A 13,638-nucleotide genomic window follows, 5' to 3' on the forward strand; every position below is an offset into this window, starting at 1 on the left:
GTAAGAAATTAAACCAAGACAGCCAAAAAGTTAAATAAATCCAACAAACATATCTTCATTAATTTTCAAAATTTAGTAGAAAAAAAAAAAAAAACAATCAAAAAAAAGTCAAAAGTGGTTAAAAAAAAATCATTGAATAGTTTAATTAAAACAAAAAGCAAAATAAAATCAAAATCAAAGTAGCTACTAAAAAAGTAAACTAGAGAATACGAAAACCATCAAAATAGTCTCCAATAAATTCAATCAACATTTATCCAATTTTTTTTGTTATTGTTTTGGTTCAAAATTGATTAGGATCTCTGTTCCACACCAATCTCAAATTACAAAAAAACCCCGGAAGGAGAAACACCTTCCAAAATATTGTTTTCATTTTAACTTCACTAAAATCTATTTTTTTTATTCTAAATATGTTTAAAATATAATATTAACTAAACTTATATAGTTTCTATATATATTATCGAAAAAGGAAAATATTTATTAATTTTTCCTTAAAAAAAACAAACACAATAGTTTACAATTCATAGTCAGGTCAATATTAATCATACATATGTTAATATAACTAATTGTAGGTAGATGTTTATTTGTTATGTTATTATTTTGTTTATGATTAAGAATCATATACCATTAATGTTTTAAAATACATATACTTGTAACTATAAAACATAGATAGAGACTACACCAAAACAAACCAATCAATCTAAAGATACCAAAAAAAAAAACAAGACAAAGTTTCAAAGGTGGTTGCGACATCATAATATTTGTATTTTCATATTTTTTCTTTCTATTTTAAGACATAAATTTTAAAAGGTTCAAGCAAAGTTGATCAAACAACTTTATTTAAATTTCTTTATTAAAAAACTGGTAATATTTAAAATAATCTTCGACCACTCATCTTCATTCAAACAAATACATCAAAACAAAGCCATCAAAAACAATCTAACAAAACACTAACCACACACACTCCATATAATGACCATCTTTAAATTGGATAATTCAATTAAAGTAACAATACCTAATTAACACTTATATTTCATTTCATTTTTCAAAAAAAAAAAAAAAAAAAAAGTTGAATTTCATTTAATTTTTTTTTAAAAATAAAACAAAACAAAAGGAAAGAATCAGAATTTAGCTAAGCTTACATATATATATTTAAAGGTAGATAAGAAGATAGTAGATAGAAGAATATATCTATGTATATATAATGACAACGTCAACAGCAACAACATCGACTACAACTACTGCTATCTTGACTTCTGGCTCTACTCCTTCATCGACCATTGTTGCATCTTCATCGACTTTGATGCCAACATCATCATCATCATCAAATAGCAACAGCAACAACGATAATCACCATCATTTCAACAACAACAACAGCAACAGCAACAGCAGTATTATAAATAGTAATATGAATGGAACTGGCAGTTCCACTGGTACAAGTATAACCTCTATTCTTTCACCTTGTCTGATACAATATATTATCACATTTCTCGATTCGAATGTCGATCGTCTATGTGTTGCCCTCTGTTGTCGCAAGTGGTACGAGGAGCGACAACAATACATACAATTGAAGAGCTCAGTGTTGTCGCGTGTCGATTATGTTCCGCGCGGCTTAAAGGCGGCTGTGCGCGCTGCCCTCGACGCTAAGCTCGCTGCCGATCCCAACTCGCTGTCGGGCTCTGTCGCTGCTAGCTACACGCTGGTCGGCACCGGTAATCTGCCACTGCTGCCTGGCGCCATCCCCGCCAACACAACACACCTCCGACTGGCACCGGAGTTCAACCAGATCATTCCACCCGGAATACTCCCACATACACTCACACACATCGAGCTGGGAAATGCTTTCAACCAGACACTGCTGCTCGGAACGCTGCCCGCGTCGCTAGTGTCGCTCCGCTTCGGAGCCAACTTTAACCAGCCGATATCACCAGCGGCTATGCCGACAGCGCTGAAATCGATCGAGTTTGGACGTCGTTTCAATCGCCAGATCAACAACGGCACCATTCCATCGGCTGTCTCCGAGTTGAAGTTTGGCGACGACTTTAACTTCCCCATTCCGCCTGGCGCCATTCCAGTGTCGGTGACCAAACTCGAGTTTGGTTCCGACTTTAATCAGACGATCTCACAGGGTGTCATTCCGTACGCAGTGACTCACCTCACTTTTGGCTCACATTTCAACCAGGAGATTGCATACTACTCGATTCCGCCCTCGGTTACGCACCTGAAATTCGGAACATTCTTTAATCAACCGATCCAATTCGGTGCCATACCGATAGGTGTAGAGCACTTGGAGTTTGGCGAGCATTTCCAACAGGCTCTCGGCTGCGGAGTCATACCGTCGTCAGTGCGACACCTGCGATTCAACTCGCCAACACCGATTATCGACTCGACCTTTATACCGTCGTCGGTTCAACATCTCATCTTTGGAAATCGATTCAATCAAGAGATCCCTCCCGATAAAATACCACCCTCCGTAACTAACCTCGAGTTTGGCGATGACTACAACACTCAACTCCTACCGAGAACCATTCCAGCGTCGGTGACAACACTACGAATCGGCTGGAAATTCAACCAATTCCTCAATCTATCGAATCTTCCTGCGTCTATCACCTCTCTCTCCATTAGCAATCGAGCACTTCTCAACAATCAACTGTTAGAGTATTTCCTGGCGACGCGTATCCAGCTGTCCATCCAACTCTGTGCCAATCCTCGCTTCTACACACTGCGTATCATCGACTCCAATTGGTCACTACTCATTAGCGAAGATATGGTAGGTGGATTTGTCACCACCGCCAAACTGAGAACACTACTCACCTCACAACACCCTCTCACTCTTCACAATCAACCGACAACAACTTCAACAACTTCAACTTCATCTACTACACCCTCCTCTTCAAACACTCCACAGCATCAATCTGTCACCGCGATGACATCTCCAAGTGCAACAGGACTGAATCCACTGCAGAACGTTGAGAATCAAATCAAAGAATATGTTGTTCTCATTCAGCAGTATCAAGCCAATCATCTCGCCATTCCAAACAACATTTCCACCCAGTACAATAACTTGTTACATCAATATAAATTGATTATCCACCAACAACAGGTTATTCAATACCAACAGCAACAGCAACAAATTCAACAACAGCAACAACAACAGCAGCAACAGCTACAACAGCAACAACAGCAGCAGCAACAGCTACAACAACAACAGTTGCAACAGCAGCAACTTCAGAATCAATCGCTTGCACAACAACCACATTTACAAGCTCACTTTCAACCACATCTTCAACAACACATTCCACAACAACACACTTCTCAACAAACCACTCCACAAGCACATAATATAAATGATCCAAAGCAACACCATCAAATTCAACAGAATCAACAAGTTCAACAAGCACAACAAACAATGATTACTTCACCGACACAACTATATACACAACAGCAAATAACCAACCAACAACAACCACCACTTCAAACAGTGCAACAAACAGTTCAACCACACGGCACCAACCCTCAACAAGCAAACAATCTTTATTATTATGAACAGATGAGAGAGAAATACAATCAATTACTATATCAAATGCATAGTATACACCAACAGATGCAACAACCTCAAACTCAAGCAGCCATAAGCATGCTGACCACTCAATACCAACAGACACAAGAACAAGCCAACCAAATTCAAATCTTTTTAAATTCTCCACAACAGCTTCACTATCTCCAACAGTTGCAACTCCAACAACAGCAACAACAACAACAACAACAGCAGATCTACCAACAACAACTTCAGCATCAAGTTGTGCCTCCACAGCAAATCATGACTCTGCTACAGCCAACACAGCAAGCCGTCGGTCAACCCGGATTGCAACCCATTCAACCACCACCACCACCTGCCACCACTCCACAACCAACCACCACCACATCGACAGGTGCCACACCAAAGGCAAGCAAATCAAAGAAGACCAAAGACAAAGACAAAGACAAAGAAAAAGAAAAAGATGGTGGAAATAGCACCTCTCCAGACTCTCCATTGAAAACTCCAAAGAAATCGGCAGCCGGCCAAGCAATGAAAAAGAAGAAACCAAAGGAAAAAACCATTCATTGGACAGCCGAAGAGCATGCACTTTTTTTGGAAGCATCAGAACAATTTGGTTACAAAGCGTATCACGAGATTGCGCAGCACGTCAAAACAAGAACTCACCACCAAGTTCGTTCTCATTCAAATACCTATTTGAAGAATTTAAAGAAAAAAGAAGATGCACTGCTTTCAAATACTACTTCACCAAATTCCGTTGGGAATCCCGATATTCCTTTTTCATCACCTTCCTCCACTCAAACACCAAGCTCACCTCCTTCAACTCCAGATTGGTAAATACTTTATATTTTTTACCAATAACAATAATAATAATAATTTATTAATAAATTGAATATATAAATAAAAATCAAAATATTATTTTTTGATAAATTTGATTCAATTGTATAATTTTATGTGTACAAACCCACTCGTCTGTGTAATCAGTGTGTTCTACACACATAATGATGTGTGTGTATAACTTATCAGTTTCAAAAAGATATCTAAACTTTACAAACTAGTGTTGTAGGATAATTTTATAGATTATGTTTTTGTATTTTAACTGAATTTATTTATTTATATTTAAATTCAATCTTATACTTTACATTTTAACTTTTTAATCTAAACTCACAAATATTTGTTCAATTTAATTTAATAATTATTTTAATTTCCCTGTATTTGAGAAATTGATATATAATAGGGTTTAATGTTTCAATTGAAACTTGAATAAACATATAAAAATGTTATTTTATAAAAAGTGTATTTTTTTATATATATTATTAGTTTTTATTAATAAAATAGATTGTAATTCAACTCCAGAAGTAACTAGTGGATGGTACAAGAAAGAAAAATATACTTCAAAGGAATTTATGGTTGTGTCTGCACATCCTCTGGCGACAAAGGCAGGCTATGATATTATTAATATTGGAGGAAATGCAATCGATTCTATGATAGCTGTACAATTGGTTCTTAATTTGGTGGAACCACAATCATCTGGAATAGGTGGTGGCTCTTATCTTATATATTTCGATAAAAAGAACGATAAGTTACTTTCTTTCGATGGAAGAGAGACTGCTCCAAGTGGGGTGACCGAAAAGTTATTTTTCAATCAAACTACAAATCAACCAAAAACATTTATTGAGGCATTGGTTGGTGGTAGTTCCGTTGGTGTACCGGGTACTTTAAAGCTTATGGAACATGTACATTCACAATTTGGAAAGCTTCCATGGAAACAATTATTTCAACCGGCAATCAAATTGTGTATAGATGGTTTTCCAATTGGCAATCGATTGGCAACAATGCTGGCAATGGAGAAATATAAACCTTTTTTACTGAAGGATCCTGAATCGAGAAAGTTCTTTTATAATTCAGATCTAACACCAAAGAAAGAGGGGCAAATTCTAAAGAATGTAAAACTTGCCAAAGTTTTTCAGAGAATATCTCTGTTGGGTAGTGATGCAGGTTTTTACAATGGAGAAATAGCCAGTAAGATAGTTGCAAAAGTAAAGAACCATCCTACCAATCCTGGATTTCTAGAGATGGAAGATCTAAGAAAGTACCAAATTAAATCCACAACACCCATTTGTCATGATTACCAAAAGAATACTGTTTGTACAACTAGACCGAGTGGTATTATATTGCTACAGATATTGGGAATTTTAGATTCTTTACCAAACAAGTATAGAATAGAAAACCTTCCTCCAACACTTGAAAATATTGATAATTTCGGTAAATATTACCAGCCAACTACCAAAGCACTACATATTTTCAGTGAAGCCAGTAAACTTGCTTTTGCCGATAGAAATAGATACCTTGCCGATTTAGATTTGAATTGGGATCTATTTTTGGAAAAGAAATATCTAAAGGAAAGATCGGCGTTGATAACAGAGAAGAGCTTGGGACAAGCAGTGGCAGGTAAATTCACCAGAGAACAACTATTGGGAAATAGCTTCAAAGAGGGTCATTCACATGAATTTCCATGTACTTCTCACATTTCAATTGTTGATAAAGAAGGAAATTCTGTATCAATGACAACCTCTATTGAAAATGGATTTGGATCGACATTAATGGTCGAAGGATTTCTCTTGAATAACCAGTTGACAGACTTTTCATTTGATCCCTATGATGTCAAAGACCAATGCTCCGTTGCCAACAAGGTCAGTCCCAACAAACGACCTAGATCTTCTATGTCTCCAACTCTAGTTTTTAAAAAACACGAAGATACTAGTAATCGTGGTAAAAGAAGTCTATTAATGTCTATTGGTTCTGCAGGCGGACCAACCATTCCGTTGACAATTGCGAAATCAATAGTTGCATCAATGAATTGGGGTATCACTCTTCAAGATTCTTTCAATATGCTTAACTTTGGTTCGATTAACCAGAATGCACAAATTTTGATCGAACTTGGAAGAATCAACAAAACCAATATTGATATTTTGAAAAATCAATACGGTCATGAGAACATTAATTACCTTGAACTTTCAACAGGTTTACAAGGAATAATGTATGACGATAAAGAAAAATGTTGGGTGGGTGCATCTGATCCTCGTAAAGAAGGTATTGCAATGGGTATTTGAAGAATAAAGAGCTAATTTGATTTACTTTCTTTTAATTACTATATGAGATATCTGATATCTATTTTAATCTATTTATTATAATCTCTACTTGAAGTTATTACTATTAAAGTAGTTGAGTGTGAATTAATCTATCTATATATAATATAATATAATATAATGTTATATTATTTAAAAGTTGGATGTTGTTAAAATTTACAAGGTGTTTGTTTGATGATTGTTGAGTTGAAAAAAAAAAGTGTAAAGCTTTGTAGTTGTACTTTTTTGATAACTTATTCTTGTAATGCTAGAATGGTGTCCATTTCATCGATGGTTAGCTCTGGTAAACCTCTCTTCTTTCTGTCGTGGATGATCTCATTCTTCCAGTGGACATTACGTTGGAATACGAAATCACCTTTACCACCGTATTCTGCTTCGAGAACGTTGTCTTCAAAGTGAGTATGTAGTAAGTTACGACGTTGCTTCTCACCCTTTACAAATACGATTTTGCTGGCGGTGTTCTTATTTATGAATGGGGACACAAAACTCCAAAATACGTTAAAAATCATTGGGGGGTCGATGATGAAGGCGAATCCCAGACGTTCTGGGTAGTGATTCAACAGGATATCTAAACACTGCTTACTGACAGAGGTTGGTGGCATATTGAACATTGAGTAACCACTGAAATCGATCATGAGGGCAACCTGTTCGACTCCACGCTTCTCGTCCATATGCTCGATGGCTCTCTCCAAAGTGTAGACCATCAATTGAATCTGACGCTCATATGTCTTGGTATTCTCTCTAGATGGACGCTGATAAATAACTGGTAAATTCTCCTTTGTTTTACCATTGACATATTGTTTTCCAGTTGAGTTTTCAAAACTTAAATGTTCAGCTAAATTTATAATGAATTGTTAATAAATATTTATGCTGAAATTAATTTCAATTGAATTGTAATTACTGATAGCCTACCTGTAATTTCATGTGGTTTATATTCTCTTCTCCAGGCAATAGTCTTCTGTAATAATGAAAAAGCTTGATCCAAATCATATTCACGAGCTCTCAAGTATCTTAGACAACACATATCTGACAACCATATTTTCTATATATATTGTTTTGTTAGAATAATTTTCATTTCAATAACGTTATTTTTCAAAGTAAGAAAGATCTGTATATTTACCTCTCTTTCATCCAACTCTAATTCTTCACATCTTTTTTTAAAATCATTAAAAATTTTTAATTTCTTTTCATCTAAATTCGCCAGTGGGTTGAAGTCTTCGCCTTCAGTTGCTTGTTGTAGCTTTGGTGATGATGATTTTGGTGATTTCTTTCCCATTGTATGTATTTATATTATTTATTATTGGTAGAAAAAAAAATTATAATGAGAAATGCTCTTCACTTTACTCTTTTGTTTGTTTATTTTGTTTTTTATTTTTTATTGTTCTTGAAAAAAACAGGTCAATCTTTCATTTTATTTATTTATAATGAAAAAAAAAAAAAATAGAAAAGAAATCATAGTGTATTTTCTCATCCCCCATCACACTGACCATGCCAAAAACTTTACAATAAAATTAGTATGAACCACAAACCACTGAAAATCCATCAAAGAAATCAAACCACACCAAAACAAATCGATTTTCTTTATTTTTTTTAGTTAAAAAAAAAACTAATCGATGGGGGTAAGTTCAATTTTCGCTAGGAATTTTGCACCAGCAAAGCAAAGGAAAAGCATCATAAAGAATCATATAATTCAATAAAAATGAATTAATAATATCTTCTTGTGATTAGTGCAGGGTTGTGTGTTGCCATCGTCACACCATTCAAAAAAAAAAAACAATTGATATTAATTTTGTTAAGATTTTATTTCTTCATCATTATAACATTATTCATTCATCATTATCATTTTTTATTTAAACTAAGAATATCAGTGACGACTTAGCATTTAAAGAGTCCTGATAGTGAAACAATTATTGAGAAATAAGCCCAAATACAACATAAATTTATATTACATAGAAATAAAATAGCAACAATAAAGTTAATTGTATGAATTCAGATAATTATTTTGATAATTATCTTTTCAATTATTGTTTTTATTAAAAGTTTACAAAAAAAAAAAACATTGAAATTACATTATTAGTTATATCAATTTCAAACAAAGAGAAAAACAAAATAAAAAAGATATTGCGAGTATCTGCGAGTTTGTTCATTCACATACTCTTCATTCACCACCACGAAGTATGTTCGCAATGCGAGGGTTTAAATATAAACAAATATTGAATAAAAAAAATTGATTGCAAAAATAATGTTTGAGATTTGATATTAATAAAAAAAAAAAAAATTTCACATAAATTTTTTTTCCACAGCATCATTCAAACAGACTTTGACGCTACTGAATTTTGGAGTCATCAAACTCCAAATGTTTTGGAATTTTGGAAACACTTGGATCATTCCAAAAAAAGGAAACAAAATTTTATAAAATTTGGTTTTGGAATAATTGGATTCCAATTTCAATTTTTTAATTTATTTATAGAATTCTTCCACAAGTATTGGAATGAATAATTTAATTATAAATAGAGATTCAAATGAATTTTATAATTCAAAAAAAAAATTAACAACTCTAAAACATATAAATAAATAAATATAATTTTTAAATTAATAATAACAACCATGTCTTCTGTATTAGTATTGGGTTCAACTGGTGCCATTGGCTTTGATATCGCTGCAGCCTTTTTAAATAAAGGATTCAAAGTTTATGGATTAACTAGAGACCAAGAGAAAGCAAAATTTTTACAAAAGAATGAAAGTAGGTTTTTATTTATTTACATAATAATTATCAAATATTAATTTCTTATTTATTTATTTTTTATTAAGTTATTCCAATTGTTGGAAATGCAGGTGATGTAAATGTCTGGTCTCCAATTGCCGAAAAAGTTGATGTTGTCATTGAAGCCGTAGGTGATTTCACTAATCCAGCTACTTCCGATTCCATTTTCGCCAAGTTGAAGGAAATTTCTGCCAAAAGAAAAGAATTAACTGTAATTTACACTTCTGGTGGTATGGTCTATGGTGAACACGATCAGGAATTGGTATTCGAAAATTCCAAGAAGGTAGTTGTTAATGGTCTCATTAGTGGTAGAGTAGATATTGAAAACCAATATCTTTCCATTGGCGCTATCGTTGTCCAACCATCATTTGTCTTTGGTAGAAAGGGTTCTGCTTCAGGTGTCTACTTTGACATTGCTACCAAACACACTGGTGATGTAACAATCTTTGGAAAAGCTACTCAATACCGTTCATTCGTCCACTCCTACGATTTGGCTCAACTCTATTTATTGATTGCTCTTAGAGGTCAATCATTGAGAGGTGAAGTCTTCATTGCCAACTCTCACTACATCCGTACCGAAGAACTTATTAGAGATGTAGCTAGAGTTGCCAATATCCCAATCAAATCTGTAAACTACGTCTCCCCACCAGACGACAACCCAATGGCTCAGATTCTAGCCGTCTCATTGAAACTCTCATCCAAGAAAGCACAAACCATTCTCGGATGGAATCCAACTCAACCATCTTTAAGTGATGATATTGAGAGATACTACCAAGCTTGGAAACTTTCAAAAGAACAACAATAACTGAACTTCTCTATAAATATTTATAAATACTTCTAAATTTTGCATTTGGCATTTAAATAAATATTTCTATTAAACCATCAATTAATTTCATTTCAAAAAATAAAATAAAATAATATTTATTATTTCTTATTCTTTTTCTTATTCAACTTATTCTTAAGATCTGAATTTGGTGTGGCATTTTCTTTGGATTCCATTTCAGCAATGCTTTCGGCGGTGATGTATCTAGTGGATTGACCTCTTGGTCTGATGTTTTGTTGGAGTAATTCTGTTAGACGGTGACGAAGTGAGTTGAGTTTGTTTTGCTGTTTCATGTTTTCCATTTGTTCGTCTTCGTTGTCAGAGTCGGGATAGAAGTCGTCGTCCAGTGCAATATCCATCTCACGTGCGGTGTTCATAAACCAGTTCTTCTCGGCATTCTCCTTCTTTGTCTGATGAGTGAGCTTGTCGATTTGAATGGCGAGTTCCACACGTGTCTTAATGGCATCGAGATACTTCAAGTCGATTGGGAAAGTTGGGATTTCATGCTCGAGTGAACGCGCCAACTTGTTGTACAAGTCATTCTCCTTGGGGGTGACCATGACAAGCGAGAAACCTTCACGTTTCGAACGAGCGGTACGACCGGATCTATGGATATACAATTCGAGCGAACGTGGAACCTGGAAGTGAATGACGTGTTGCACATTCTGGATATCTAGACCACGTGCAGCGACGTCAGTTGCCAAGAGAACGACATGCTCCATATTACGGAAGCGATCCAAATTCTTTAGACGCTGACGTTGTTGCATCTGGGCGTGCAGAGTGAAGATTGGAACTTTGAGATTGTTGAGAATCGGTAGTAGACGACGGGCACTGTCGATCGAGTTGACGAAAACCAGTGTTCTACCTGGATAACGATCGACAAAGTAGTAGAGGAACATGTCACGCTCTTCAACCGAGCAAACAATCTTGGTTTCCTCAAGATTTCTGGCGGTCAACTTTGATTTGGTGCAGTCGATCAAACGGTATCTTCTCTGGAATTGAACCTTTCCAATGAGTTCCTGTAGGGGAGAGGCAGCCTTCTTCTTGAACTTTCTGTTTCCACCCATTGGTTTCTTTCCATCGTTATTGAGTTCATTGATGTTTGGAATTCCAACAAGAGTTGCAGAGAAAATAAAAGTTTGTCTTTTAAATGATGAAAGATAACTGAATCCATTGCTACGCTCTTCTTTCTCCTCTTCATCTTCAACTTCTCCATCCTCTTTATCTTCTTCCTCCTCTTGCTCTTCTTTATCTTCTTCTTCCTCGGCTGCTTGTTGTTCACGTTGTTGTTGTAACTTTGAGGAGTATTTTGGCAACATCTTTAGAATACTGTCAACCTCTGCGAAATGACCTTTCTCTACCATACGATCGGCTTCGTCAATACCGAAACACATCAAGTGTGTGAGATCTAGGAGATGTTCATTTCCATCTTGAATCAGCTCCCAGAGACGACCTGGTGTGGCGACAACAATCTCTGGTCGACGACCGAGCAATCTTATTTGTTTTTGTGCTGCCATACCACCGACCACAGTAACAACACTGATGGTTGTGAAATAGGATATCGATTTAAGATGATTGGCTACCTGAATGGCCAACTCTCTCGTTGGACACATAATAAGTGAATAAAGATGTCCTTGTTTCCTTGTTGCTGTTTCTTCCTCCTCTTCTTCCTCCTCCTCTTCTTCATCATCTTGTTCAACCAATGGCTTCATCTTTCCATCAACATTAATGTTTTGTTTTTCAACTGGATGATTAATGGAACGAAGATATGTAAGAATATTGTGTAACATTGGAATACCGAATGCCAATGTCTTTCCGGAACCAGTCTCGGCGGCACCAATGATATCCAATCCATTCTTCAAAGCAGCGGGAATAACTTGACTCTGAATTTCGGTTGGTTCACCATATCCAAGTGCTTTCAAACCCTTTACCAACAAAGGATCTAAATCATATTGATTCCATGCTGAAATATCTACTTTTTCTTGTTCTAAACATATATAGATTAAATATAATGAATGATTATTAATAAATTATTTTCAAATTTTCAACATTGTCTGTTTTGTTTTTTAATCCTTACCATCTTCTTTTAAAAACTTTTGAAGTGATTGTTCTGATCTTTTCTTAAACTTTTCATTCTTTTGGATGTTTGCAATTGCTTTCTTTGTTTGTGGCTTCTTCTCTTTCTTTGCCTTCTTTTCCTTTACACTCTCAGCAGCCGCCTCATTTGATTCCTCTACCTCTGCTTTCTCTGTTTCCACTTCCATCTTATCCTCGGCTACTACTACTTCTTTTTGTTGTTTCTTTTGTTTTTGTTGTTTATTAGATGCTGCTGCTGCTGTTGTAGTAGTAGCATTTGTAGTGGTAGTTGTAGTTGTGCTGGTTTTCGATTGTTGAGTGGTTGCAGCCGATGTTGTAGTTGTTGTTGTCTTTTTAGCTTGTTTATTATTATTATTATCTTTATTATCTTTGTTATCTTTGTTATTGAGATTTTGCAGGATCTTTGGTACTTCAACCTTTGACATTGCTTCATCCATTCTTTGTTTCTTTTTCTTCTCGTCTCTGGTCAGTGTAGTGGATGTTCTCTTGCCTTTGCCTTTTCCTTTGGAGAGAGTCTCTCTTGCCGACATTGGATTGTCGTCATCGTCGTAGATGTTTATATTCTTGTATGCTCTGAACTCTTTGTCGTCGTAGTCACGCTCATCGTCTTTGGTTCTCTTGTTGTTGGCACCGTTTGTAATGTAGTCATCGTCACCCAACACCTCCAATCCCAAGAATCCACTGTGACTGAAAGTAGAGAGATGATTGTCGTCCAAGTCAACCTTTGACCAATTAGCTTTCTTTGGTTTTACAGCTTGTTTTGGTTTTCTATTACTCTTCTTGTTGTTGCCGGTTGTTGTTAACACTGATGAACCTTCAATTACATCTAACATCTTGACTTCATCCAATCCGACGCCACCAGAAGCAACACTTCCTTTATTCTTCTTTCCCATATTTATTTACTAATTTTTATAAATATAAACTTTAATAATAGTAAATTAAAAAAATAATAATAATAATAACAATTATCTACAATTTAAATCAATGATTGTCGTTCGTTTTTTTTTAAAAAAAATTTTAAAAGTTTTTTTTTTTTTTAATTTTTAAAAAAATTTAAAGAATGATAATTGGCAATCAATCTTTTAGAGTGTATGGACTTAACAGATAATGTTAAGACTGATTAAAAGAAATAAATCATTATAATGTTTGATCAATTTGAAAGAGATAATGAGACGAAGCTAGTGTTATTGAAATATTATATTATATTATAGATTTTATCTAGAAATAAATTAAAATTGAACTAGATAGATAAGTTTTGTTATTATATTCA

The 13,638-nt window shown here is 34.9% G+C and overlaps 5 protein-coding genes across 5 annotated transcripts; 3 read left to right on the top strand and 2 right to left on the bottom strand.

The window, feature by feature from the left end:
• Nucleotides 1–1,201: 1,201 nt before the first annotated feature.
• Nucleotides 1,202–4,372, top strand: PPL_05147 (SANT/Myb-like DNA-binding domain-containing protein; the record flags this gene model as incomplete). Its single annotated transcript, XM_020576043.1, has 2 exons — nucleotides 1,202–1,536; nucleotides 2,758–4,372. The coding sequence occupies 2 exons, from the start codon at nucleotides 1,202–1,204 to the stop codon at nucleotides 4,370–4,372; spliced, it is 1,950 nt and encodes a 649-aa protein (XP_020434032.1).
• A 440-nt stretch (nucleotides 4,373–4,812) lies between these two features.
• On the top strand, nucleotides 4,813–6,837 carry PPL_05148 (gamma-glutamyltransferase family protein; the record flags this gene model as incomplete). Its single annotated transcript, XM_020576044.1, has 3 exons — nucleotides 4,813–4,831; nucleotides 4,874–6,640; nucleotides 6,824–6,837. The coding sequence occupies 3 exons, from the start codon at nucleotides 4,813–4,815 to the stop codon at nucleotides 6,835–6,837; spliced, it is 1,800 nt and encodes a 599-aa protein (XP_020434033.1).
• An 80-nt stretch (nucleotides 6,838–6,917) lies between these two features.
• On the bottom strand, nucleotides 6,918–7,960 carry PPL_05149 (CRAL-TRIO domain-containing protein; the record flags this gene model as incomplete). The annotated part of the gene is made up of 3 exons (XM_020576045.1): nucleotides 6,918–7,519; nucleotides 7,597–7,642; nucleotides 7,805–7,960. The coding sequence occupies 3 exons, from the start codon at nucleotides 7,958–7,960 to the stop codon at nucleotides 6,918–6,920; spliced, it is 804 nt and encodes a 267-aa protein (XP_020434034.1).
• Nucleotides 7,961–9,291: 1,331 nt separating this feature from the next.
• Nucleotides 9,292–10,253, top strand: PPL_05150 (NAD-dependent epimerase/dehydratase family protein; the record flags this gene model as incomplete). The annotated part of the gene is made up of 2 exons (XM_020576046.1): nucleotides 9,292–9,427; nucleotides 9,496–10,253. The coding sequence occupies 2 exons, from the start codon at nucleotides 9,292–9,294 to the stop codon at nucleotides 10,251–10,253; spliced, it is 894 nt and encodes a 297-aa protein (XP_020434035.1).
• Nucleotides 10,254–10,372: 119 nt separating this feature from the next.
• ddx24 (DEAD/DEAH box helicase) lies at nucleotides 10,373–13,261 on the bottom strand (the record flags this gene model as incomplete). Its single annotated transcript, XM_020576047.1, has 2 exons — nucleotides 10,373–12,258; nucleotides 12,349–13,261. The coding sequence occupies 2 exons, from the start codon at nucleotides 13,259–13,261 to the stop codon at nucleotides 10,373–10,375; spliced, it is 2,799 nt and encodes a 932-aa protein (XP_020434036.1).
• Nucleotides 13,262–13,638: the final 377 nt, after the last annotated feature.

The sequence above is a fragment of the Heterostelium album genome (assembly GCF_000004825.1).
Source record: "Heterostelium album PN500 unplaced genomic scaffold PPL_scaffold5, whole genome shotgun sequence".
In the NCBI taxonomy this organism is placed as follows: Eukaryota; Evosea; class Eumycetozoa; order Acytosteliales; family Acytosteliaceae; genus Heterostelium; species Heterostelium album.